Source organism: Scyliorhinus canicula, chromosome 1 (genome assembly GCF_902713615.1).
Source record: "Scyliorhinus canicula chromosome 1, sScyCan1.1, whole genome shotgun sequence".
In the NCBI taxonomy this organism is placed as follows: Eukaryota; Metazoa; Chordata; class Chondrichthyes; order Carcharhiniformes; family Scyliorhinidae; genus Scyliorhinus; species Scyliorhinus canicula.
The window spans coordinates 18,651,031-18,677,235 of NC_052146.1; the positions used below are offsets into that span (position 1 = coordinate 18,651,031).

At 48.7% G+C, this 26,205-nt stretch overlaps 1 protein-coding gene across 1 annotated transcript in view; it reads left to right on the top strand.

Moving 5' to 3' along the window:
* Positions 1-26,205, top strand: part of sgsm1a (small G protein signaling modulator 1a) — a 195,105-nt gene that overhangs the window by 148,355 nt on the left and 20,545 nt on the right. The window contains exons 13-18 of the mRNA XM_038814691.1: positions 6,705-6,843; positions 8,701-8,765; positions 12,990-13,135; positions 14,699-14,827; positions 17,652-17,834; positions 21,558-21,629. Of these exons, the coding sequence (XP_038670619.1) occupies positions 6,705-6,843; positions 8,701-8,765; positions 12,990-13,135; positions 14,699-14,827; positions 17,652-17,834; positions 21,558-21,629 (734 nt within the window). The remainder of the gene's footprint in view (positions 1-6,704; positions 6,844-8,700; positions 8,766-12,989; positions 13,136-14,698; positions 14,828-17,651; positions 17,835-21,557; positions 21,630-26,205) is intronic.

The window sequence follows — 26,205 nt, forward strand, 5'->3', positions numbered from 1 at the left end:
GAGACAAGGACGTACCCACAACCGCCACGACAGACACTACTGGAAGACCTACTGGACGCAAGTATCCTAGAGAAAGGGAACTGTAGTGACATGTATGACCGACTGGTAGATAGGGACGACACCGTACTGGACGCAACAAGAAGGAAATAGGAGGACGACCTGGGGATGGAGATAGGGTGGGGACTCTGGAGCGAAGCACTGCATAGGGTCAACTCCACCTCCACGTGCGCAAGGCTCAGCCTGACGCAACTAAAAGTGGTACATAGAGCCCACTTAACAAGAACCCGTATGAGTAGGTTCTTCCCGGAGGTGGAAGACAGATGTGAACGGTGCCAAAGAGGCCCGGCCAACCACGCCCACATGTTCTGGTCTTGCCCCAGACTCGTGGAGTACTGGACAGCCTTCTTCGAGGTTATGTCCAAAGTGGTGGGAGTGAGGGTGGAGCCATGCCCGATAGTGGCGGTCTTCGGGGTTTCAGAACAGCCAGATCTATTCCTGGGGAGGAGGGCGGACGCCCTTGCCTTTGCCTCCCTGATCGCCCGCCGTAGAATCCTGTTTGGCTGGCAGTCAGCAGCACCGCCCAGAGCTGCGGACTGGCTGTCCGACCTCTCGGAATCTCTCCAAATGGAGAAAATCAAATTTGCCATCCGAGGGTCGGACGACGGCTTCCACAGAACGTGGGAGCCATTCATGCAACTGTTCCGGGACCTATTTGTGGCCAATGTACAAGAGGAAGAATAGTCGGGGGAAGGTAGCGGGAGGGGGGGGGGCTACAGGTTCGGTACGGGGGTTCGATGGCTAGCTAAGGCCCAAAACCAAACTAAATAAACATGTTGAGGGGGGGGGGGGCGGGCGCAGTTACTACTACGAAGATGCTTACCTGTAAATATGTATGTTAATTTTTGCGTGTTTGTTTGTTTTTTTTGTTTTTTTTTCTCTCCTAACAATTTGTAATTTGTTCAATATAAAATATGAAAACTGAATAAAAACATTTATAAAAAAAACAAGGTGACTGCTCCTTTCCTATTTCTGACTTCAACCCATATTACCTCAGTGGGCAGATTCTCCTTGAACTGCCTTTCTGCAGCTGTTATACTATCTCTAATTAACAATGCCACCCCCCCCCCCCCCCCCCACCTCCCTAATCTTGTTGAAACATCTATAACCAGGGACCTCCAACAACCATTTCTGCCCCTCTTCTATCCAAGTTTCCGTGATGGCCACCACATCGTATTCCAAGTACCGATCCATGCCTTAAGTTCACCCATCTTATTCCTGATGCTTCTTGCATTGAAGTATACACACTTCAACCCATCTCCTTGCCTGCAAGTACTCTCCTTTGTCAGTGTTACCTTCCCCACTGCATCACCACGTGCTTTGGCGTCCTGAATATCGGCTTCCTTAGTTGCTGGACTACAAATCCGGTTATCTGTCGATATCCAGAATATTCTACGTTAACATTACCTATCGATATCCGGGATATTCTACGTTAACATTACCTATCGATATCCAGAATATTCTACGTTAACATTACCTATCGATATCCGGGATATTCTGCGTTAACATTATCTGTCGATATCCAGATTATTCTGCGTTAACATTATCTGTCGATATCCAGATTATTCTGTGTTAACATTATCTGTCGATGAAGAACTTCTGGTGACGGCGGGCAGGAGGCAGCCGCACATTGGAGGGCTCCCGTGCGGGAATGGCATTTTCAGGGTTTAACGCCCAGTCCTAGGGACAACAAAGGCAGCAAAAGCGGGGATAAGGCACAGTGAAGGGAAATGTTGAAAATAAGTTTAAAAAACGCCCGTGAAAAAAAGCAGCTGAAAGTCCGTCGGGGAGTGGAAAGGTCACCGCGAGGAAGGCAAGAAAAATGGAGGCTGGGGCACCAGCGGAGGCCACATTGCCCACGGCTGAAGAAATGACTAAGTTGATGGCCGTGGAACTCGAAAGGCAGTTCACAAAACACATGGAGGCGATGAGGAAGGAGATGGGGGCGGTATTGAAAGCGCTGGTGGAGGAGGCGATTGCCCCGGTGAGGACGGCGGTGGCGAGCGCAGTGGCGGAGGTGCGGGAGCAAGGCGAGGTGCTGAAGGAAGTGGAAGAGACATAATCGCAGCACAGCGATCAAATTACCTCGATGGGGAAGGAGATGCGGAAGGTAATAGAGATCAACAATGGTCTGCAAGGCAAAATGGACGACTTGGAAAACAGATCCAGGCAACAGAATCTGAGGATTGTGGGTCTGCCCGAAGGAGTAGAAGGCCCGAGGCCAACTGAGTATTTTGCCATGATGTTGGCGGAGCTATTGGGGGAGAGGGATGATCCCTCCCGATATGAACTGGATCGGGCTCATCAGTCGTGGAGGCCTGTACCAAAGGAGAGTGAGCCGCCAAGAGTAGTGACTCTGTTGTCGTAGGTACAGTGTGAAGGAGAAGGTCCTGTGCTGGGTGAAGCCGAAACGGTTGGTGCAGTGGGCTGGAACTGGTATACGCATATACCAGGACCTTACTGTGGAGCTGACGAGGAGGCAGGCTGCCTTCAGCCGGGTGTAGAAGGCGCTGTACATCAGCAAGGTGTGGTGCGGCATAGTATACCCAGCTAAGTTGAGGGTGACCGACAAATCCAAGGACTTTTATTTTGGGACGGCGGAAGCAGCGGAGGAGTTTGCGAAGGCAGAAGGACTGTGGCTGAATTGAGAAATGGTCATGTACCGATATAGCCTCATGTAACTGTATTTTTTCACTGCGTGCTGGTGTATGTGCTAAATGAGCCAACGTTGTATATATTTGGACAAGGGAAGAGTTGGGACTTTAATTTGCAATGATGGTTCTTTGGGGTTTGTGTGTGTATGCTGGGGTTGTGTGCTAAAGGGGATTTCTTGGTTTTCCTGGAACCGGGCAAGGGGGAAAGAGACCCGAGCGGGGGCCTCCACGCTGGCCGGTTTAAGCCGGCCAGTGAATGGGAGTGAGGTGGGGGGAGGGGCTGCGGCCATCGGAGCCTGGCAGAACAGGGTCCGAGGGGTCTAGCCTGGGTGGAAAGTTGGGGGGAAGGAACCGAGGTTGGAGGGGAGGAGTTTTATAAGAGGAAGTGGAGGGGAGGAATCGGGATGTGGGGAGGGGGGGATTTACGGTTCATGGGTATTTATCATTTACGGTACTCTTTCGGGGATTGGATGGAATTGAATGTTGGGGGGGGGGGGGGGGACTCTTATCGGTCAATGGTGACCATAAGCGATTCCTGATTCCTTTTTCTTCTTTTTTTTTCTTTGCTTTTCCCACAGTGGGAGGGTTTGTTTTATTTGATGCTTACAGTGTCAGGTGGGCCGTTGTTTGCGGTGGAGGGAGGATGGGATCGTTGTTGTTGATAAGGGGATTGACTTTGTATTTGTTACCATTTATTGTTTGTTGGTGGGGTGTAAATTCTGAAGAAAATGTGAAAATGGAGAATAAAAATATTTTTTAGAAAAACAAAAAAAAACATTATCTGTCAATATCCGGGATATTCTGTGTGAACATTACCTATCGATATCTGGAATGTTCTGTGTTAACATTACCTGTTGGTATCTGGAATGTTCTGTGTTAACATTACCTGTTGGTATCTGGAATGTTCTGTGTTAACATTATCTGTCGGTATCTGGAATGTTCTGTGTTAACATTACCTGTCAATTTCCAGAATATTCTGTGTTAACATTATCTGTCGATATCTGGAATGTTCTGTGTTAACATTACCTGTCGGTATCTGGAATGTTCTGTGTTAACATTACCTGTCAATTTCCAGAATATTCTGTGTTAACATTATCTGTCGATATCTGGAATGTTCTGTGTTAACATTACCTGTTGGTGTCTGGAATGTTCTGTGTTAACATTATCTGTCAATTTCCAGAATATTCTGTGTTAACATTATCTGTCGGTATCTGGAATGTTCTGGGTTAACATTACCTGTCGGTATCTGGAATGTTCTGTGTTAACATTACCTGTTGGTGTCTGGAATGTTCTGTGTTAACATTATCTGTCAATTTCCAGAATATTCTGTGTTACCATTACCTGTCGATATCTGGAATGTGTGTTAACATTACCTGTCGATATCTGGAATGTTGTGTGTTAATATTACCTGTCGATATCTGGAATGTTGTGTGTTAACATTACCTGTCGATATCTGGAATGTGTGTTAACAGAACCAACAGCATCTGTGGTCTGCCTTTCTTGTAATCAGTCCTTCACCTACCTCTCTGCTGTGTCGACCTTTCTCTGGCTGAATTAGCTGCATTCTTTTCATTGAATCTGTTCAATATATCAATAAATTCCATGTACGGTTCCACACTAGCTGGAACCACTTGTTTAAGTATTAAGTGTTTTGTGGTGGCTGAGAAATTGATCTGGTGGTTTGACTCATTGAACATGATCCCCGTAAACCCTGGTGTATAGTTCGCATTTTAATATTGTTGAAGAAAGGGACATTCTGTCAACAATCAGTGGAGCAAGTTTCATAAATGGCTTAATCCATTGAAAAAGATTACAGTAAACACTGTTATATAGATCACGCCTTCCCGAATTGTTTAATTCATTGAAAATGATCACCATAAAACTTGGGCCCAGATTTTCGACCCCGGGTTTGGTGCGAGGGGGGGGAATTCTGATTCTCATTCGGAATGAGTGCAGGGGCTGCCTGGTGTGGAGGTTGGCGGGACTGGCAGTGCGGCCAGTGGGCGCAGCAGGGCGGAAAATGGGCATGACAACAGACAGGTGGGGCAGAAGGCACGCGGTAACGCAGGCCTTTCTCTGTGCATTGGCCCTTTGTTGAATTTAATAAAAAAGGTTTCGGACAAAAATCAACCTTCCGCCCGTCACCCACACAACCCGCATGCCCCATGCCAACCTAATCCACTGCATCCCCTCCACACACCCCCATGGCCTCTATAACGGCACCTGGACCAGACCCAAATTTAGATCAGGAAACGGACGAGACCCCAACAATTTTCTGATTTGTAAACTGTGAGGAAAGGCTTCTTTGGCCCAGGAGTGATTCCACTGACACCCAGGGATCTTTTATATTAAAACAATTTTTTTAGTAACACAGGATTAACCCCATTAAAATCCAAGGAAAAAAACAGCTTTTCAATTAACAGTTAAACAGTTACAAATAAAACGAGACGTCTTTGAGTTTACTGTCCCATTTACTTCTAAAAGTTCAATTAAGCACAGGTCAAATGCCTCTTATTAATAAAGTTAACACTCAGTGGCTTACAGATTTATTTTCTCCTTGGGAGAGAAGCTTTCAGAAGTTAGTCTGAGAACAAATCACCTCCTTCCCTCAGAATCCAGAGCAGAGCTCTGAAAATTGAACTGAAAACAGCAAACGCAGGGCAGGGCTGAAAATGAAACTAAAAACAGGCCCAGGCCTTCCCATAGTGACATCACAACCTGCCTAGTTGTTAACCCCTAAATCACATCTTTAGTATTCATATAATCTGGATACCTTGACCTAAGTTATTTTAATAACATTTCTGCAAGAGATACATAATACAATATATGTAAATATTTCCTATATTCATCACCCCTCATACCCTCTATGCTACCACATGCCCCTCTGCTCAAATTCTATGGCCCTTTAAAGCCCATATGCCAAGCCACATCCTTCTACCCACCCTTCATGGACGTTCATATGCCCAATGCCCTCTGCATCCCATAGCCCTTTGTATACTTTATGCCAGCTCATGCCAACCCATGCCCCCACCCACAACACTTTGCCCTTATCCCCTCCATGCCTACACATCTAGTAGGAGGAGAAACTTCAGGGGTCATACTGACATAATATAACATTGTGTCTAACGATGACGTCACTTTTAAACAAGATTGACAAACAGAAACATTCAATACGTAGAGATTCCTTCAACTAATCTCTTATAGAAACAAACATTTCTATTTTTGGAGCCACTTGGAGCTGTCAATCAAACTGCTCACTTAGGAGGCGCTGTGATTATGTTAGTCTGTAATATCAGTTATTGCAGCACAAATCCTATCATGATAACCCTCAGACTTAAGTCAACAGATCGAGTGAAATTTCAAACACTGATTTTTTTTTCAACTGTTTTAAAACCTAAAGCCCAGCAGAGTTAAATCCATTGACTGCTTTGATAGTTCCAATTGATTTTGACAATTCTTTGACAGTTTTGACTGTCCAGTGAGTTTATGCACATTTTTTTAAGACCTAACCTTGTTTACTTTTAACAATCCCAAAGGGTGCTTTACATCTCCCAAAGGTGTCCCGGGACCATATTCAAACACTTTACCTCTCTGACATAGCCTGCACGAGACTCACAGGGAAACACATTATCGATCTCCCCGTGGTCACCCAGCTGGGGCTCGTTAGAACTGAACATAAAAGCCGGCCCAAGCAGTGACCGGGGTGTTTGTTGTCCCAGCAGAGGCTGTAATTGTGGATAGTTACTGCCACAGGAAGAGTACTGTAAATAGTAAAATAAATCATTTGCTTCCTACTGCTGGCTTTGTCAGTCATTAAACTCTCCAAAGAGGTGGTCACAGAAATACAATCATAATTATTTTATCCCTTTCAATCATTCCAATGACTTTTCTTTCAGCTTGCTGCCTGCATCCTCCTCCCGGTGCTGGGTGCTTCTGTTTTTATGGATGTTGATGATTGATCATTGATGTTTGGTTCACTGGATCTTGTTGCAGTTCCCCAAGATCTGATGGATGTACAGGGAGGCGGAATCCCCCTCATATGGCAGCCAAACCTACGCAAATCCTCCTGCTCCTCGTGCTCGCAGAGTGGGTCATCTGATGGAGGGCCTGCCAATGGCTGCAACCATGAAAGGTATGGCCCACAATGGAGCAGGACAGGGCCAAGGCCATTCAGAAAGAGCTGCTGGTGTGCAAGCGTATGCTTGCCGTTCAAACTTTCAGCTGCGGCTTGAGGGGAGTTGTCACTCGTGAGACGAGCACTGGGCCAGTGTTTATTGCCATCCCTAATTGCCCTTGAGAAGCTGCCGGTGAGCCTCCTTCCAGTACTGCTTCAAGCGGAGTGGTATGGTACAAATCAGCGGCTTGATAGACCAGTTCAAAGGGCAGCTAAGAGTCAACTACATTGCTAGCTGGCTGAATTCACATATAGGCCAAGACGGGTAAGACTGGCAGATTTCCTTTCCTAAAGGACAGGAATGAACCAGATGGGTTTCTGTGACAATCCAGTAGTTTCAGGGTTGCCAATACCGATACTCGGGTCTTGTGCGTTTATCCGGTTGAATAACATGCTGACTGTTGATGTATTGGGACTTTGCACAAATACCCTTGGTGATCATGATAGAAATTTCACAAACCTATTCCTTGGGAGATCAGGTAAAACTGCTCCGTGCCTTCCAATTCTCTTCCAGCACCTAGTGGAGTGCCAAGGCCAATTTCCATCTCTTTCCATAGCTAGTGATTCCCGGAAGAGGTGGCTAGTCTATTGCCAGGGGCTTGTAGCTTAAGGGCCGCCACTTCACATCAAGCGTGGCTGACCAGGACTCTCTCCCGCTCCTACCGCCAGCCATTGGCATGTTGTAAGGATTTACCCGCCTTTCATGGCCATCAAACCCTGGGCTGGGACTTGAACCTGGAGCTTCTGGATCAGAGTCAGGAATACTATCCACTGCACCACAAGGCCGCCTATTCCGTGCCCATGAGGGCACAAATCGCATCCTGTCTGCAGAAGAAGTGAGCTTGGGTTAAATCCTTTTTCCGTGCCCCTCTGTTCCCCTGGGTCCCCAACTGTGAAATGGATGGAAGTACTTCCATTGCCCTGAACGTCTTCAAATTCAGTCTGTGTAAAGAACACGAGGGTCTCGAATGAGATGGGGTTCTTCGATCAATGTCGTCTTATAGCATTGCACCTTAGCTGTCCATTGTAATATTGGGCCTCTGTCATTGCAGGTTCTTCACGACAGCCCATTGCCCTGTAGGTCACATTGAATTCAGATTCTCATGAGCCAAAACAAAGGATTTTATACGTTCTTTGTGTCTGACTTCAGAGATTGAACACGAAAGTCAAGCCTGACACTCGAGTGCAGCGCTGACGGAGTGCTACATTGCTGGAGGTGCAGGTTATCAGATGAGCCGTTAAACTGAGGCCCCATTTGGCTGCTCGGGTGGGTATAAAAGATCTCATGGCACTATTCCGAGGAAGGGCAGGAGGATTCTCCCCAGTGCTCCGGCCAATATTTATCCCTCGATCAGTGTGACAAAAAGCAGATGAACTGGTCATTACCACATTGCTATTTGTGGGAATTTGCTGAGTGCGAAGCCTTATGCATTTCCGACATGACAAGTGGCTGTATTGCATTCACGGCCGAACACTTTGAAACCTCTGCTGGTTACGAAGGGCAGCGGGACGTAAATGCTAGTTGTTGTTCTCCATTGGAGAAAATAATTTGCAAGGGTCTTGCGAGAAGGGGAATGGAGTCCCGGCAAGACAAGCTCACTGGTATTGAAATGTTCCCCGAGCCTGGAGAATGGGCAGGGGCCCGAGGGAGAGGTAAGGACCATTCTGCAGCCTAACTTGTCAGGAATCCCCTGACATTGTTACTGAGGACCGTTCGGCGATCGCCCTGACCATACTAGCCACAGGCGCAGACCGGCCAGCTGAACTGTCAGTGCCCCTTCTGGTGTCGGTGTTTACTGTGGTTTTCCCTTCCAGGGCTCCGCTGAAGATGCTGTGTGACAACATGAAGTACCAGATCCTCTCCAGAGCATTCTATGGATGTAGGTATCAATCAGGTTTGATGTGGTGAATGACTTGAGCACTGTGCTTCCACCTATGTTGCTTTGTTTCAGTAGGAAAGCCGGTGTCACAGTTTGGGATTTCTCAGTCATTTCCGTAGGGATAATATTTGGATGTGAGCAACTTTTACCAGCACATGAGCGTCTGCAGAGGAAAAGAATGACTGTTCTTACCAACCCGGCCCATACAGTAGTGATGCCCACCATGTGAATCAGAAAACCTGCTCCTCAGCCACCTAGAGCCCTGGATACTCCTGGGAGTGGCAAAAAGAACACTCCAAGTCCCAGACTGATTTAAAGGATGAAATACTGGAAAATTGTCTCCTCGCCTTCAGCGAGTGACACAGATCCAGATCCTGCTTCAACTGTGGCCAACTCTGGGTGCGATTCTCCCCCAAATCTCTCAGTGGGTTTGTACCGGCGACTTCCCCACCGCTAGTTAATGATACTTGGTCACTTTTTTATGCCCCGGGGAGTTTCTCACTGGTTTAGTCCAAGTTTAGAATTTTTTTTCGCACTGGGGAGCTGGACTCCGAAATCGGGCCGCCATTTTGAAAGGGTGCCCCGATCTCGAAGTGAGCTTTGTGGGTCCTCCACACCTCCCACCCATGGGCAATGCCACCCACCCCCCCATACACATGGACACTACCCTGCACCCCCCAAATTAGGACACCCCAATATGGGGTATGATTAGCATAGCTGCCTGCCATTGGTGCAGAACACCGGTTTACCATTGGCCCTGGTAGGCCATGTGCCTCTGGACCGGTTGGTTGAGACCAGTCATGTGACGGCTCCCCGATTGGCCGAGAGGCTGAGTTAACCCCGCCTCCAGGGTGGGGTATAAATACCCAGTACTCCCGGCGGCCGTCCTTCTCCTGTAATCGACCGCAGGGCTAACATCTAGCAGATTAAAGCCATACTTTTGTTCAGCAACTCGTCTCGCGTTCAATTGATGGTACATCACCCGGGCCTCCCCACTCTTCAAGCCCCCTTACAACACTTTAGGACCTTTCAGGACCCCAGCCTATCATCCACCCAACCTCCCAGAGGTCCCAACTTACCTGCCCTGCACTCCCCGACCCTTCAACCCACCTGCACTCCCACAACCTTCAAACAACCCTCATTTTATGGGCAAGGCCCCCCGGCCCTTAGCAGTGCCACCGTGGCACTTGGGCACCCTTGCACTGTCACCCTGGTACCCAGGTAGTGATCCTGCCGGCTTGACGGTGCCATCCGGGAATCTTGACAGTACCAGGGCGGCTGTGCCAAAGTGCCAGCTGGGCAGTGCCAAGGTGCCCATGTTCCAGGGGAAGAGCCAGGGAGCCACCCTGCACTTACCCTGACCAACCTGGGGTCTCCGATGGCCCAGGAGACTCCCGGGGCTCCGTTCCACCTGGGTCACTTTTGCGTGGACCAGCACTGATCAGCGCCCAGCTGCAGCCTCCCTGGGGAGGTCGGTGAATTGAAGGAGGCCGTTGGATCCCGCGCAGGTAGGTCGTAAGTATGTTTACGACCTATTTCCGTGGGCATCATTCAGTTCCGCCTATCTGGGGCAGCGTTCCAACTCCGACGTCTAGCGGGACTTCAGAGAACCACGGGAAGCGCGGAGCCAGTCAGGTGGATCGCTGGAGGGTTTTCCCGAGATTCTCCGGCCACATTCCGCTCAAGCGAGAGCGCAACACGGCCGGAGAATCGCACCCTCTGTGTTAAGCCGTGGCTCAGGAGCCCCACTCTCACCGTCCCTGTCGCATTTGCTGCAGGGGGAGACAGCGGGCCGAGAAGGTGCGCAATTCGCTGCCTCAGGTGGCCCTCTTCCCAGGTAGCTGAGATGTGACCTTTTGCTCGCCTCTTTGAATGCCCTTCCAAAGGGTGAGCCTCTGTAGATCATGGCCTTCGATGACTGTCAGGGGAAATGGCCGCCATCTTCTTTTCTCTTTGCAGATGTCCTTATAGCGGAGACATGGATGCCCATGAGATCGTGGCCCAGTGGCCAGTTCTTGGCAGGACCAGCTCACTGACTTGGAGGTCCTGGAATTGGCTAATTCCATCAGAATGCAGTCGTTGCTAAGCCAACGGCATCTGCGCAGGCTTGGCCACATTCACCAGCCGGATGATGGCCGTATATCCAAAGACACTGCTTTAGGCCCCAGTATATCAACCTCTTGTACGAGGTGATGTTTAACACAAGTAGAAACAGGTCTCGCTCTCACTTGAAGGAATACGTTTGGAGCAAAATCTGTCAAAATGGCTGTCGATTTTTCAGGCCTTCCCACTGCGGAGTTGGGAGTCGTGGGTGGACAAATGAAAATTAATATGCGAGATGGACATTGTTTTTTGGGTGGAATGGCAATCGTGCAGCCCATCCGATATCAGCTGGGGTGTTAAAATAACATTGCAGCCAATTCTATGGATTTGCCACCTGGCAGGATAAGTTAAAGGTCTCCCTACCCTCCTTTATTTCTTGGTTATGTGTGGGTCAACCAGTTGGGAAACCCGGTGGATAAAGGGAGGTGAGCTCTGCTGGATCAAGGAGGTAAGTGCCTTTCTGCTGACTTGCCAGTTTCAGTTTACCTGCTTCTCTTCGCCCCTCTCTAATGGTCTGGAATCATCACCCAAAGGCCCTCCTGATCTCCTCAGAGGCCTCTGATCCCTCCCTTCTCCTCACACCGCTGCCCTTTGCCTCCGGCCTAGTGCTGAAGGCCTAGCTGCCCACCAGCCAACCAGCCTCTCGATCAGGCCTGGCAGCAGCATGAAAACGTTCACAGAAAGTGTTAATCAGGCCCTGCCCTCAGATTCGGTGGGACCTGTAGTGAACGTATTATAGTAACCATTCACCACTGTACTACATTGTACCACGCTGTTGCCCATGTGGGCTCCACCTATGGACCATTGTACTGTAGTACACCGATTGTATCATAGGGGCTGGTTTAGCACACTGGGCTAAATCGCTGGCTTTTAAAGCAGACCAAGGCAGGCCAGCAGCACGGTTCAATTCCCGTACCAGCCTCCCGAACAGGCGCCGGAATGTGGCGCCTAGGGGCTTTTCACAGTAACTTCATTGAAGCCTACTCGTGACAATAAGCGATTTTCATTTCATGTTGGTGCCCTTGTGGGCTCCGCCCCCTTGAGGGGTGGTATAAAGAGCAGCTGCCCTGTAGGCGGCTCTCATTGCAGAGCAGTCGCAGGCAGGCACTGTTCTCATTGATTAAAGCCACTGTTCACTTCAACTCTCTGTCTCGCATGAATTGATAGTCGCATCATGACCCGAGCGAAACCTTTTTTTTAATGGACTTCCCGACCTCCAAACAGCCTCACCCAACCTCCCCTTCCCACTCATGCCCCCCCCCCCCGCCCCACTCCACAGAACTCCCTCCCCATCAATTAATAACTAGCCCTTTGATTCAGATTGCGTTCTGAATGATCAGACTTTCCAGATTTCTACTGTGCTCTGTGCGACTAAAGAGCTGCGTTTCTGGACCTTGAGTGTAAGGTGCAGCTCATACGCGTGTGCAGCTTCTCGGTCAGGATTGTCCAACCTTACAGCCAGTGAGCAAATTTTAGAACGATAAGACATTAGGAATCTATCTTGCTATTAATCAAACAACAAAAACTCTGCCTTTTTTTGAGCAAACTTGAAATGAGGAAACAGATTTATTAGCTTATTTTCTTGTCACTATATTGAACACTGATTTAGTGAGGTATCTACCATTGTTTTCGCCTGCACAAGTCGGCCAGTGGCTGCCCGCACACTGCACATTGTGGTGCAGAGCTGTTTGGATAGATTGAAGAAAAGACACAAGAAATCTCTGCAAAGCACCCCAGCAGGAATCAAACATCCAGGTTGGAGGTGGATTTGATCAATTTAAAAAAGACATTTGTAATAATCTGTTTGCCCCAGTGTCACTGAGAATAATCCGGAAGCTGATGCTGGGTGTTTAGCGCCTTTCTGTTCTCTCAGTCCCTCCCCTGCAACTAAATAGGGGCAAGAGGGTCAGGGTGGGTGACAGACAGGCCAGGTAGCCAATCACTGCAGCTGGACCTGGCCTGCAACCCTCCGCCAAACGTTGGCAAGACAGCGAGCAGGCTAGGTTGTGGTGTAAACACCCCACCCCCTGGGACAGTTGGAAGAGTTCACTGTGGGGCGGCGGGGGGGGTTGCTGATGTGACGTTGGTTTATTTCTCACGGATGCTCCTTTGCTCCCTCAGGGCTTGCGTACTGCAGACACCTGTCCACCGTAAGGACCCACCTCTCTGCGCTTGTCAACCACACCATCATCTGTCCGGCTGCGCCGTCCAATGCAGGCCGCGGCCTCACCAGAGAGATTTGGCAAACCTTCCTGCAAGACAAAATGGTGGGTGGAAAATGAGGGGGGGGCCGTTGGGCTGGGTTAGAGGGTTGTGCAGCCATCTCTGGGAGCTGGGGGCCCTGAGCTATTTGTGAGGCGGTAGTCTGTCTCCAAAAGTACTTGGCAATGTGTGAGTTTCGATCCAGCTGTCGCCACACAATTAGGCGATGTAAAGATAGCTGGTGATGTGAAATGGAACCACTCCAATGTCGCAAAGGGTATTTGTGAGGTAAGTATTTCCAGGTCCCTAGCCCTATGAGGAACAGACCCTGGCACCAGAAGTGGCACAGCTACACAATCAATGGGGTTCGTGGTGACGTCTTTGTGCTTCATGTTCAAGGAACCTGAGCTGGGGTTTGGGGGAAGGGGGAGGAGCGATAGTAGAGAAGATGGAGGTGAGGGGGAACAGTCAGAGTTCCAGTTCCTGCTCAGTCTCTTCCAAAGGGAACACTTGCGACCATGAGGTGGAAACCACCCGAAGCTCAGTCACGATACCACAAAATGAGTAGAGGTGCGCGTTCTAAATAAGCACGCAAGGAATAGGTAACGCTGGTAGGATGAGACGAAGCTGGGTGGGAGTAAGCTCACAGTGAGTATAGACGGAATGGGCCGAATGGCCTGTTTCAGGGCTGCGGAATCTGTAATTCCGCAGGTTGGATTTTACAGTTCTCTGCCGGGGAGTGGGGGGGGGGGGCGGAGCGGAGCCCGAGTCATCAACTCGCTGCTGTCTCAGGGCGTCCAATCATGCGCCAGCTGGCTGTGCCCAATTGGCGCTACAGGCTGGGGCACCACACAGCAGAGGGATCAGGATGTGAGCGGGGCGTCGGTCAGGGCTCCACCTTTAAACGTGCTCAGAATCTCTCGTTAGCTTTTATTGAAGACTCAGGAAGGAGCTTTGAAAATAAAACCTGCAGACACTGCCCACTCCTCCCACAGAATCTGCTGTTCCATTCAGCCATGGCCCCGGTGGCAGACCCTCTTGCGTTTGTCATTGTTGCCGCAAAACACCCCCAAACCTTTACAAGACTTGACGCCCAAACAAATGCTGCGGAAAATTGAAACGGCAAATTGGCTCCATTAGAAGCTCAATTTCAAAATGGCTGGGCCTGCTAATTTCACTAATAAATAGGGGACATTGGCGTCACCAATTCCAAAGATGCACTGTCCTCCGAGTGAGGAAGGTCCTCATTAGCTTACTCTTAAATGGCCCACCCCTTACCCAGAGACAGTCCTCTGGTCCTAGATTCACCAGCCAGGGGAAACATCCCTCCGAAGTCCCGTTGCCGGCCTGATGTTGTCATCAGCCACATTTTAGGTTTGCGTGGGGGATGGGGGCGATTAGAGGATGGTCAGGTGCCCAGTGTGTTGTTCACTATTGGGACATTTAACATTGGATGATGTGTGAGATACCTGGTAGTGTTTGCCCCAGTGGGATTGCATTAAAGCAGGTGTCACCCCCATCTGGAGAAGAGCAGGGGCACAACAAAAATGATAACCTGTTTGAAAGACCCAGTCGAGACGTCATCCACGTGTCTTTTTTTTCTGCTACTTTTGAATAAAAAACTGCAGAGCTACGACGAACAGGAACTCCTGCGGCTCATTTACTACGGAGGAATTGAGATGGGGATTCGGAGGGAGGTGTGGCCATTTCTCCTGGGACACTATCAGTTCGGGATGACCGAGGTGGAGAGAAACGAGGTCAGTAACTTGGAGACACTGGGTACTGTTCTGTCCACACGACAATGAGTTAACGTCCAGGAGCAGGTTTCCCATTCCCCCCCCCCCCCCCCCCCCCCAAGCTGCTGCCAGACCTGCTGAGATTGCCCAGCATTTCCGGTTGTTGTTTCAGATTCCAGCATCCGCAGTCATTTGCTTTGACACTTTGATTTTCCTCGGATTCAGGCATGTTGCTGCCGGTGGTAAAGACAGGGCCATTCCTGAATAATTTTGCTTCCTATTTGTCCGTTTATAAATTCGCATTATTAGCTCCCCGCCTTGTTCTCAGAATGAAATGCTTCCCGAAAGCACTCCCCCCTTGATCGGGATCAGGACTTTCCGGCCTCACAGGCACCGCCGTGTGCAGGACAGGAACATTTGGAGAGAGGCCAAAACTCAGTTGACGTCTATCAGTTCTCCCGAGTGCCCGGGACTGGGCAATCCCATCGCGCGGACCTTTCTGGGTCAAGGGCTGTAGGGGTTCGGGGTGGCGAAGAGGCCAGAAAACCCCGTGTGCCGTTACGTCTGAACGAGGGAGGCCCAACACAGTGAGCGTGGCCCCTGGATTTTGATACACTTCTCCAGGACTCAGTGAGGTAAATACACCACTTCGAGGCAAAGGCTCAATCTCTGGTCTGGGCCAGGCCTGCAACAAGAGTTTGCATTTATCCAGCCCCTTCAGCACGCTAGCACAGTGGTTAGCACAGTTGCTTCACAGCTCCAGGGTCTCAGGGTTGATTCCCGGCTTGGATTACGGTCTGTGTGGAGTCCGCACGTTCTCCCGTGTGCTCCTCCGGGTGCTCCGGTTTCTTCCCACAGTCCAAAGATGGGCAGGTTAGGTGGGGATTGGCCACGCTAAATTACCCTTGGTGTCCAAAAAGGTTGGTGGGGTTACTGGGTTATGGGGATAGGGTGGAGGCGTGGGTTTAAGTCGGGCGCTGTTTCCAAGAGCCGGTGCAGACTCGATGGGCCGAATGGTCTCCTTCTGCACTGTAAATTCTGTAATTCAGGGAAATATCCTGAGGAGCGTTACCAGACAAAAGTTAGTACTGGCCAGGGTGGTGGCTATTGGCTTGGTTAAAGGAAGATCTCCTAAGAAATAGCCTTTTGAGGAGCAAGGGAAAGGTGGAGGGCTTCGTGGTGGGAATTTGGGTTTGGGGCCTAGAGAGTTGAAGGCACAGCCACCATTGCTGGAGTGAAGGATGTACAGGATGCAGAGACCAGACTGAGGCGGGGGAAGGCTGGGCACTCTGAGAGTTGTAGGGCTGGAGGAAATTAGAGATAGGGAGGGAGGGACACAGCCATCAAAATATTTGAACAAGTGGTTGAGAGTTTTAAATTTGACGCCAGGGCGTTACAACGAGCCCCTGCCTCGTACTGCAACAGAGTAGGAAAGTCAATCCGGGATCTTGCTTTTGGTCGTAGAGTCAAGGCGGCACAGAAGTAATTCAGCCCATCGAGTGCATGCTGCCCCTCTAGAGCGATCCATTCAATCCCATTCTCCCAATCCAACCCTGTAACCCTGAGTGATTATTTTTCTCAGCTGCCTGTCCAATTTCTATTGAAGTTGACCATCTCCACTTCCCCCAAAGCACTCAGTGTGTAAAAAAGATTCTTCCTCACAGCTCCCTTTGCGCTTCCTGCTCAAAACATTTCAGTGAAACCCCACACGCTGGGTGTTCATAATCAAAGTCAAATAATTCAGTCCTGTTGATAGAGGCAGCGTTGCTTTTCTTGAAATGAACATTTAAGAACACCTCCCGGGCTGAGATCACCCCCATTGACGAACTCTTTTGTATTCCTGCTCTTCTGTGCATCGCCGTTAGCAACAGTGTTTTCAGTTGCCTGGAGCCCACGTTCCCAAGATCTCCCTCTAAATCCCATGATCGCCCTGGTGGAAAGTATGGGTGTTCAGTCAGAAAGGGAATGGCGTCAGACATTCCCAAATACCCTTTCACCGTTTGCATGTGGAGAGCAGCATCCAGAGCCATTTAATGTTGGGGTTTTTAGCACCGCCAGAGTGGCAACGATTCGATAACTTCGGGAAGGTCGCGACTTGCGGGTCTCCATAAGGGGAATGCTTTAGCTAAAGTTCTCGGTGGCTGCAAGTTTTGTTCAATAAGACCATAAGACAGAGGAGCAGAATTTGGCCACTCGGTCCATCGAGTCTGCTCCGCCATTCAATCATGGCTGATATTTTCTCATCCCCATTCTCCTCCCTTCACCCCATAACCCCTGATCCCTTTAATGATCAAGAACCTATTTATCTTGTTTTTAAAGACACTCAGTGATTTGGCCTCCACAGCCTTCTGCAGCAAAGTGTTCCATAGATTCACCACACTCCGGCTGAAGAAATTCCTCCTCATCTCTGCTTCAAAGGATCGTCTCTTTAGTCTGAGATTGTGACCTCTGCTTCCAGTTTTTCCTACAAATAGAAACACCCTCTCCATGTCCACTCTAACCAGGCCGCACAGTATCCTGCAAGTTTCAATAAGATCCCCCCTCATCCTTCTAAACTCCAATGAGTCCAGACCCAGAGTCCTCAAACGTTCCTCATACGACAAGCTCTTCATTCCAGGGATCATTATTGTGAACCTCCTCTGGACCCTTTCCAAGGCCAGCACATCCTTCCTTAGATACCGGGCCCAAAACTGCTCACAATATCCAAAGGGGGTCTGACCAGAGCCTTACACAGCCTCAGAAGTACATCCCTGCTCTTGTACTCTCGCCCTCTCGACATGAGCTCTAACATTGCATTAGCCTTCCTAACTGCCGACTGAACTTGCAATGTAATTCCCGTTCTCAGCTGGACGGTCAGATGCGAACCTGCTACGAGCAGACCATGGGTGAGTGGATGGCCTGCGAAGCTGTTGTCCGTCAGAGGGAGAGGGAGTCACACGCCGCAGCGTTAGCCAAGTGCTCGTCCGCGATCAGCATGGACGCTCAGGTGCAACGGATGCTGCATCGCGATTCAACAGTGAGCAATGAGGTGAGGGCCAGGGTGGGAAGAGTGTGTCGATCGAATGAAAGGAGGAAAAGTACTAGGCACCGCCACAACAACAACCTGCATTGATATGCCACCTTTCATGTAGCAAGGCATCCCAGGGTACTTCTGAGAGGAGTGTCATCAAACAAGGTTTGGCACTAAGCTACATCACGAGATAGCAGGACGGCTGGTCAAATTGGTATTGAGGAACATTTTAAAAGAGGAAGGTGGGGGGGGGGGGGGGGCAAAGAGATTTAGGGAAGAATTCTAACCGTTGGGCCTTGGAAGGCATTGCTGCCAGTGCCTGAGCAATTCAAATCAGGGATGCAGAGGAGGCCGTAATTTGAGGAATGCAGAGATGTCGGAGGATGTGCGGGGCTGGAGGAGATTATAGAAGTAAGGAGGGATTTGAAAACAGGCGAGATTTATAAAATTTTCAAAACGCAAGGAAGGGTCCTGCTGAAGCTCTGGTAAATTTATTCATCATTCGAAGCATTTTGCTTTATGCATTCAGTGAGGGCTTGTAGTTTAAATATGTATTTGCTCCAGTTCTAAAGAGTAGTGGATTGGATGTGACACTGAACACACAATCCAAGAGTTTATATTCCAAGGTGGAGAAGCTGTAAAATTGAATTCACTTGCTCTCTGAACTTGTGTGTTGACATATCTGCTAAAATGACCAACCAGATGATTCCCTCCTGCCCTCCGTGGATGGGAACAGTCAACCTCAACATGTCTGCCATGCAGGGCACGATGGCCCAGTGCTTCATGGTTGACCCTTGCACATCTTGTGGAGTGGCCTAGCACGTCACTGAATTGTAAAGTCACTTGAAGAAGACACACTACTATTCTTTTGGGTTGAGCATAGAGGGGCAGTGAATGTGTCCGTGGTGATATTGGAGGAGATTCTGGTGGAGCATGAAAGCTGCCAAAGGCCAGTTAGGCCGAAGGGCCTGTTTTTCTGTGCTGTACCTTCTTTATGTAATTGTTTCAATGTAAGAAAAAAAAGATTTAAAAAAAACATCCTGAAGTGGTTCGATACTTCACCAAGCCAAGAAGGTAAGTAGGCCTCTGGCTTGACAGCTATTTTGTGTTGAGTTAGCTGCGCTCAACTGCACAAAGCTATAATCAGTCTTGGCACTGTGGGGTTAGAAGTTAGATGGAGCTCCCATTCCTGATCATCATCCAGTAGTAGGAAACAGATTTTTTTTGTGTGGTTCTTCAGGTGAGAACACATCTGACGCTCCATTGCCATACCACCTGCTAACACTTGATCTCCAACCTACATAGGGAGAATGGCCACTTGCCTGCCTCGAGGCTGCTATGTCTCCTTGTTGGCTTCCCCTCATTCTTCATTCTGAACCTGTCGTCGACTCTCCCATTTGTTCCCATGGCCAAATTGGAGCAGTAACTGCCCTCCCCAGCAAGCAGCCACCGACCCCCTCCATCGAAACTCCACAGTGCAGATGGAGGCCATTTAGCCCATCGAGTCTGCACCGAACCTCTGAAAGAGAACTGTACTTACGTCCACTCCCCCACCCTATCCCCATAGCCCCACCTAACCTGCACATCTTTGGACTGTGGGAGAAAACGGCAGCACCCAGAGGGAACCCAAGCAGACACGGGGAGAAAGTGCAAACCCCACACAGACAGTGAGCCAAGGCTGGAATTGAACCCGTGTCCCTGGCGCTGTGAGGCAGCAGTGCTGATCACTGTGCGACCGTGCCGTCCCCTTTCCCCCTTAGAAAATACACTGTGAGCATGAAAGTTCTGAAAACTTGTGTCGATTTCCCATCATGCTGTCTGGTGTCATGTGAGAGTACCTTTAAGAAATGGATGTTTAAGCAATGTACCTTTAAGAAAATAGTGATGTCAGAGAGCGGGTGGAGCTGAGCTCACTTCTGCTTTTTTGGGGAGATTTAGTTTCAGTTTGAAGAAAGCTTGGGTGTGGCTGTGAGCTGCATTGCTGGTGATCTCTGCCATGAAGGACTATCTCTTAATCCTTTAGTGAAATCGGAATTGTAAAAAGGTCTCCGTATTGAATATAATTCTAATGTGCTTCTGTTTGAAGGATTTGTTAAGTCTTTTGGATGTGTAAAGGAACAGTTTGCAAGATTGGGTAGTGTTGTATTATTTTTGGGATTATCTTTGAAGTAAGGCGTGTTGAGAGATCCAATATTTATTAAAAAGGTTAATTTGAGTTAATGGAATAAACATTGTTTTGTTTTAAAAACCATGTGTCCATAATTGTAATACCACACCCGGGGAACAAGCTGTGTGCTTCAAAAGCAACAATACATTAAAGGTGGGGGTTGGTTGAACTCCATGATACATTTTGGGGTTCTGAAAACACCTCTCCCATAACACTAGCATGACGAAATGCTAATATGAAGAAAGACTTGTTTTTCATTAGAACAGAGGAGATTAAAGATAATTTGATGGAAACGTTTACATTATGAAGGGATGGAACAGCCTCGATATGAAGAAACCGTTCCTAATGATTGATGAGTCTATGACAAGAAACCACTGATATAAGATTAAACGTGAAAGCATTAGCACAGAGAGCTGGAGCATATTACGCCGCAAAGCTCTGGAATATCGGGATTCAAGCAGAGGCTGTCAGCATTTAAGAATAGGTCAGGTAAGCGGTTGAAGGAAAAGGGATAAAGGAATACAGGAACTGGTTGGGCATGTGACATTAGGACAGCAGCTCCTGTGCAAGCTTAAAAACTGACATGGACTTGCTGGACCTGATGCTTATTTCTATACAGTATCACTTTGTTCTTCTCTTTATCCTGTGAACTTCCCTTTCTCCCATTCCCTCTCCATCCCTTCACTATCTATCCTGAAACTCATGCACTTCTCCTCCCACTTTCTGCTGACTCCCTCTAAAATCCAAATCTATCTCCCAAACCCCATTGACAGAATGGATTTTCCAGGTGGTTATGCTGCCTCCAGCCTCTGCACAGGCAGCCTAATCTTGATGGGTCCGCCGTCACTGATTTTTAATCTTTTTCTTTTGTTTTAACCGCTCTCCTTCAGGTTTCTTGTCCCTCCTGAGGGGATTGAGTCCCTGACGATAACAAAATGGCCAGTGACTCCCTCCAACACCTTTTCCAAGAGCCCAGGACTTGTGCGTGACTTTTAGCAGTGAGGACAGGCCCACTTGACTGCACTTGACATCTATATCCTGGCACTGCCGGTACTGATTACTATATAGCACGTGAGAGTGGCAATCCCCACAGGCCCTGAGCCCAGGAGCCCTGTGGCTAACCGTACCCGCCTGGTGCAGCGGCGCTGTCACTTTCGTTACAGTAATTCAAAGGCGGCCTCGCTGTGTGGCTGGATGTTTGAGAAGGTGAAAGGTCGCATTGATACAGTATAGGACACAGTTCAATATGGGGATTGTCGGGCCTTTAGTTGAATGGCGTTATCAAGAGTGTCGCAAAGGAGCAGACATCTTGAGGCATCGATTAATGTGTCTTTTATTTTGTCCTTTGCCCCTTTCAAATGAAAATCCACAGAGGGAGGCAATGAGCGAAAGGCCTTGCCAACGACAGAGGCTGCTGGTACCAGTTTTAGATAACCTATGGAGCAAGAACCCCCTCCATTGTTGCTTGACGTCAATTCAACGCTAAGAAAACAGTATAAAATGATAGTTTGATGTTTAATTGTGTAGTTTCTCTTCCCTGCACCTCTCTGAGTGACTCTACTCTCATATTCCAGTCTTCCCAGAGTTGTGGCTCAGACAGTGAGAACCATTTGCGTCTGCAGAGTGATTCCAGCACCAGTACTCAGGTAAGCCCCACCCTCGTGGCCTTAGTTGCTCATTCCGCGACCAGAAGTGCGGGTGGGGGGGGGGGTCACAGCCCACCGTTGTTTGGGAATCCCCGCTGTATGACATTCCAAATAGGTGAGTTGAGAAGGGCTGAATGGCCTTCCTCCTCCATGAGAGGGGGCTGGCGGGTTTCGTGCTGAACAATGCCCGTCCAGGAAACAGATGTGAAATTTGAATTCAATCAAAAGCTGAAATTAAAAGTCAACAGTGACCATGAAACCACTGTCGATTGTCGTAAAAACCCATCTGGTTCACTGATGTGCTTTAGGCGAGGAAATCTGCCATCTTTACCCGGACTGGTCTGTATGGGACTCTGGACCCACAGCAATGTGGTTGACTCATAGTTGCCCTCTGAATTGGCCCAGCAAGCCACTCAGTTCAAGGGCAGTTAGGGATGAATGTTGTCCCAGTCAGCGACACCCACATCCCATAAATTAAAAAATAACCTACCATTGGCTTCAGGGCCCAACATTGAGATTTTAACACATTTAAAATCCATCCACTTGCTCAGCGTTATTGGGGCCCTAGCAGTGGTAAAGGTGGGGGGGGGGGATTTAAAAAATCAGACACATTTTCTGCTCTCGCCAGGTCATCCAGCAGATGGCACCACCATTGCATGCGCGCGCGCGCACACACACACACACACACACACACACACACACACATCCTCCCCACCAGTAGGGTGGGTGGGTGGGGTTCCTGGGTTCCGGGGATACGGTGAAGGTGTGGGCTTGGGTAGGGTGCTCTTTCCAAGGACCGGAGCAGACTTGATGGGCCGAATGGCCTGTACTGTAAATTCTATGATATCCTTTCATGTCTTAGATCTTAGCTTTCTGCCACACTCGATTTTTCAATTAAACACGTGGACAACTATAAGCTGCCATTGTGAGGTCCATATGTGTGCCTTAGTTAAGTATGAAAATACCAATAAATGGGAATGGAGGCTGCTTATTACGATATTTAACTAGTGATTGATATTTTTGTGACAACATTTTCACAGCAGTTTATGGTTGAGTTCAAGTATTTATTTTACGTTCTATTGTTGAGACCAATCACAGCCATTGGTGATATAGAAAACATGCTATTTCACAGCGTCAGAAAACTGCACTGGTGCATTGGAGTCGATGTTGGATTTTGTCGTCAATGTCCACTCGCACCGAGAGGAGGTTCCTGAGGGATGGGAAATGATCCACGTTGGCCAAGGGCTCATCGTGGATCTTGATGATTGGGGGGCAGTTTTGTGTGGCCGGACTGGGCTGGCAGAGAACCTTTGTTTTCCGGATGTTTAGTCTGAGGCCCATTCTCTCCTATGCCTCGGGAACGTGTTGACCATAGTTTGAAGCTTGGCCTCTGAATGTGCGCACACAGGATTGTCGGAGTACTGATGCTTGATGACAGAGGTTACGGTGGTCTTGGTTCTGGCCTGGCGGCGATGGAGGTTGAACAGTTTCCCAGTTGTCCGGTACGTTAGCTCCGCTCCAGTGGGGAGCTTCAGGATGGCTGGGTGCAGTGTTGCGCGAGGAAGATGGAGATGAGCGTTGGTGCGATGACGCAGCCCTGTTTGACCCCAGTTTGCACAAGTATTGGGTCTGTGGTGGTTCCGTTGCTGAGGTTCGCGGCTTGCATGTCATCGTGGAGCAGGCGGAGGGTGCTGACGAATTTCTGCGGGCAGCCGAATTTGAGGACGATGCTCCACAATCCCTCATGGTTGATAAGAGTCGAAGGCCTTTGCAAAATCGAAGCCCTCTGGAGATGAGAGGCAGAAGGGCTGGTAAAATGATAGCTGAAGGTGTCGGGACGGAAGCTTGGTATGGAAGAGAAGACACACAGAAGTGTGGAGGGCAAAAGTCATATCTATGCTGAGATACAGGCTACTAGACTAGAAGGGCTTGAGGTTCATAAGGAGGAGGTGTTAGCGATTCTGGAAAGTGTGTAAATAGATAAGTCCCCTGGGCCGGATGGGATTTATCCTAGGATTCTCTGGGAAGCTAGGGAGGAGATTGCTGAGCCTTTGGCTTTGATCTTTAAGTCATCTTTGTCTACAGGAATAGTGCCAGAGGACTGGAGGATAGCAAATGTTGTCCCCTTGTACAAGAAGGGGAGTAGAGATAACCCCGGTAACTATAGACCAGTGAGCCTTACTTCTGTTGTGGGAAAGTCTTGGAAAGGTTTATAAGAGATAGGATGTATAATCATCTGGAAAGGAATAATTTGATTAGAGATAGTCAACATGGTTTTGTGAAGGGTAGGTCGTGCCTCACAAACCTCATTGAGTTCTTCGAGAAGGTGACCAAACAGGTGGATGTGGGTAAAGCAGTTGATGTGGTGTATATGGATTTCAGTAAAGCGTTTGATAAGGTTCCCCACGGTAGACTATTGCAGAAAATACAGAGGCATGGGATTCAGGGTGATTTAACAGTTTGGATCAGAAATTGGCTAGCTGATAGAAGACAAAGAGTGGTGGTTGATGGGAAATGCTCTGACTGGTGTCCAGTTACTAGTGGTGTGCCACAAGGATCTGTTTTGGGGCCATTGCTGTTTGTCATTTTTATAATTGACCTGGAGGAGGGCGTAGAAGCATGGGTGAGTAAATTTGCAGATGACACTAAAGTCGGTGGAATTGTGGACAGTGCAGAAGGATGTTACAAGTTACAGAGGGACATAGATAAGCTGCAGAGCTGGGCTGACAGGTGGCAAATGGAGTTTAATGCAGAAAAGTGTGAGGTGATTCATTTTGGAAGGAATAACAGGAAGGCAGAGTACTGGGCTAATGGTAAGATTCTTGGTATTGTGGATGAGCAGAGAGATCTCGGTGTCCATGTCCATAGATCCCTGAAAGTTGCCACCCAGGTTGAGAGGGTTGTTAAGAAGGCGTACGGTGTGTTAGCTTTTATTGGTAGAGGAATTGAGTTTCAGAGCCATGAGGTCATGTTCCAGTTGTACAAAACTCTGGTGCGGCCGCATTTGGAGTATTGTGTGCAGTTCTGGTTGCCACATTATAGGAAGGATGTGGAAGCATTGGAAAGGGTACAGAGGAATAAATGACCTGGAAGAGGGTGTAGAAGGATGGGTTAGTAAATTTGCAGATGACACGAAGGTCGGTGGAGTTGTGGATAGTGCTGAAGGATGTTATAGGATACAGAGGGACATAGATAAGCTGCAGAGCTGGGCTGAGAGGTGGCAGATGGAGTTTAATGCGGAAAAGTGTGAGGTGGTTCACTTTGGAAGGAGTAACAGGAATGCAGAGTACTGGGCTAATGGCAAGATTCTTGGTAGTGTAGATGAACAGAGAGATCTCGGCATCCAGGTACATAAATCCCTGAAAGTTGCCACCCAGGTTAATAGGGCTGTTAAGAAGGCATATGGTGTGCTAGCCTTTATAAGCAGGGGGATTGAGTTTCGGAACCACAAGGTCATGCTGCAGCTGTACATAACTCTGGTGCGGCCACACCTGGAGTACTGCGTGCAGTTCTGGTCACCACATTATAGGAAGGATGTGGAAGCTTTGGAAAGGGTTCAGAGGAGATTTACTAGGATGTTGCCTGGTATGGAGGGAAGGTCTTACGAGGAAAGGCTCAGGGAATTGAGGTTGTTTTCGTTAGAGAGGAGAAGGCTGAGAGGTGACTTAATAGAGACATATAAGATAGTCAGAGGGTTAGATAGGGTGGACAGTGAGAGTCTTTTTCCTCGGATGGTGATGACCAACACGAGGGGACATAGCTTTAAATTGAGGGGTGAGAGATATAGGACAGATGTCAGAGGCAGTTTCTTTACTCAGAGAGTAGTAGGGGTGTGGAACGCCCTGCCTGCAACAGTAGTAGACTCGCCAACTTTAAGGGCATTTAAGTGGTCACTGGATAGACATATGGATGAAAATGGAATAGTGTAGGTCAGATAGGCTTCAGATGGTTTCACAGGTCGGCGCAACATCGAGGGCCGAAGGGCCCGTACTGCGCTGTAGTGTTCTATGTTCTATGTTCTAGAGGAGATTTACAAGAATGTTGCCTGGTATGGAGGGAAGATCATATGAGGAAAGGCTGAAGGACTTGAGGCTGTTTTCGTTAGAGAGAAGAAGGTTAAGAGGGGACTTAATTGAGGCATACAAGATGATCAGAGGATTAGATAGGGTGGACATCGAGAGCCTTTTTCCTCGGATGGTGATGTCCAGCACAAGGGGACATAGCTTTAAATTGAGGGGAGATAGATATAGGGCAGATGTCAGAGGGAGGTTCTTTACTCAGAGAGTAGTAAGGGCGTGGAATGCCCTGCCTGCAACAGTAGTGGACTCGCCAACACTAAACGCATTCAAATGGTCATTGGATAGGCATATGGACGATAAGGGAATAGTGTAGAGGGACTTTAGAAGGGTTTCACAGGACGGTGCAACATCGTGGGCCGAACGGCCTGTACTGCGCTGTAATGTTCTATGTTCAAATGCTATTAACCATCTCAAGCTCAGGCAGAACGTTCCGTCTCAGTGGCAACGAAGAGTGATTTAAAAGTCGTGAATTGAAGTTATCTCAATACATAATTAAA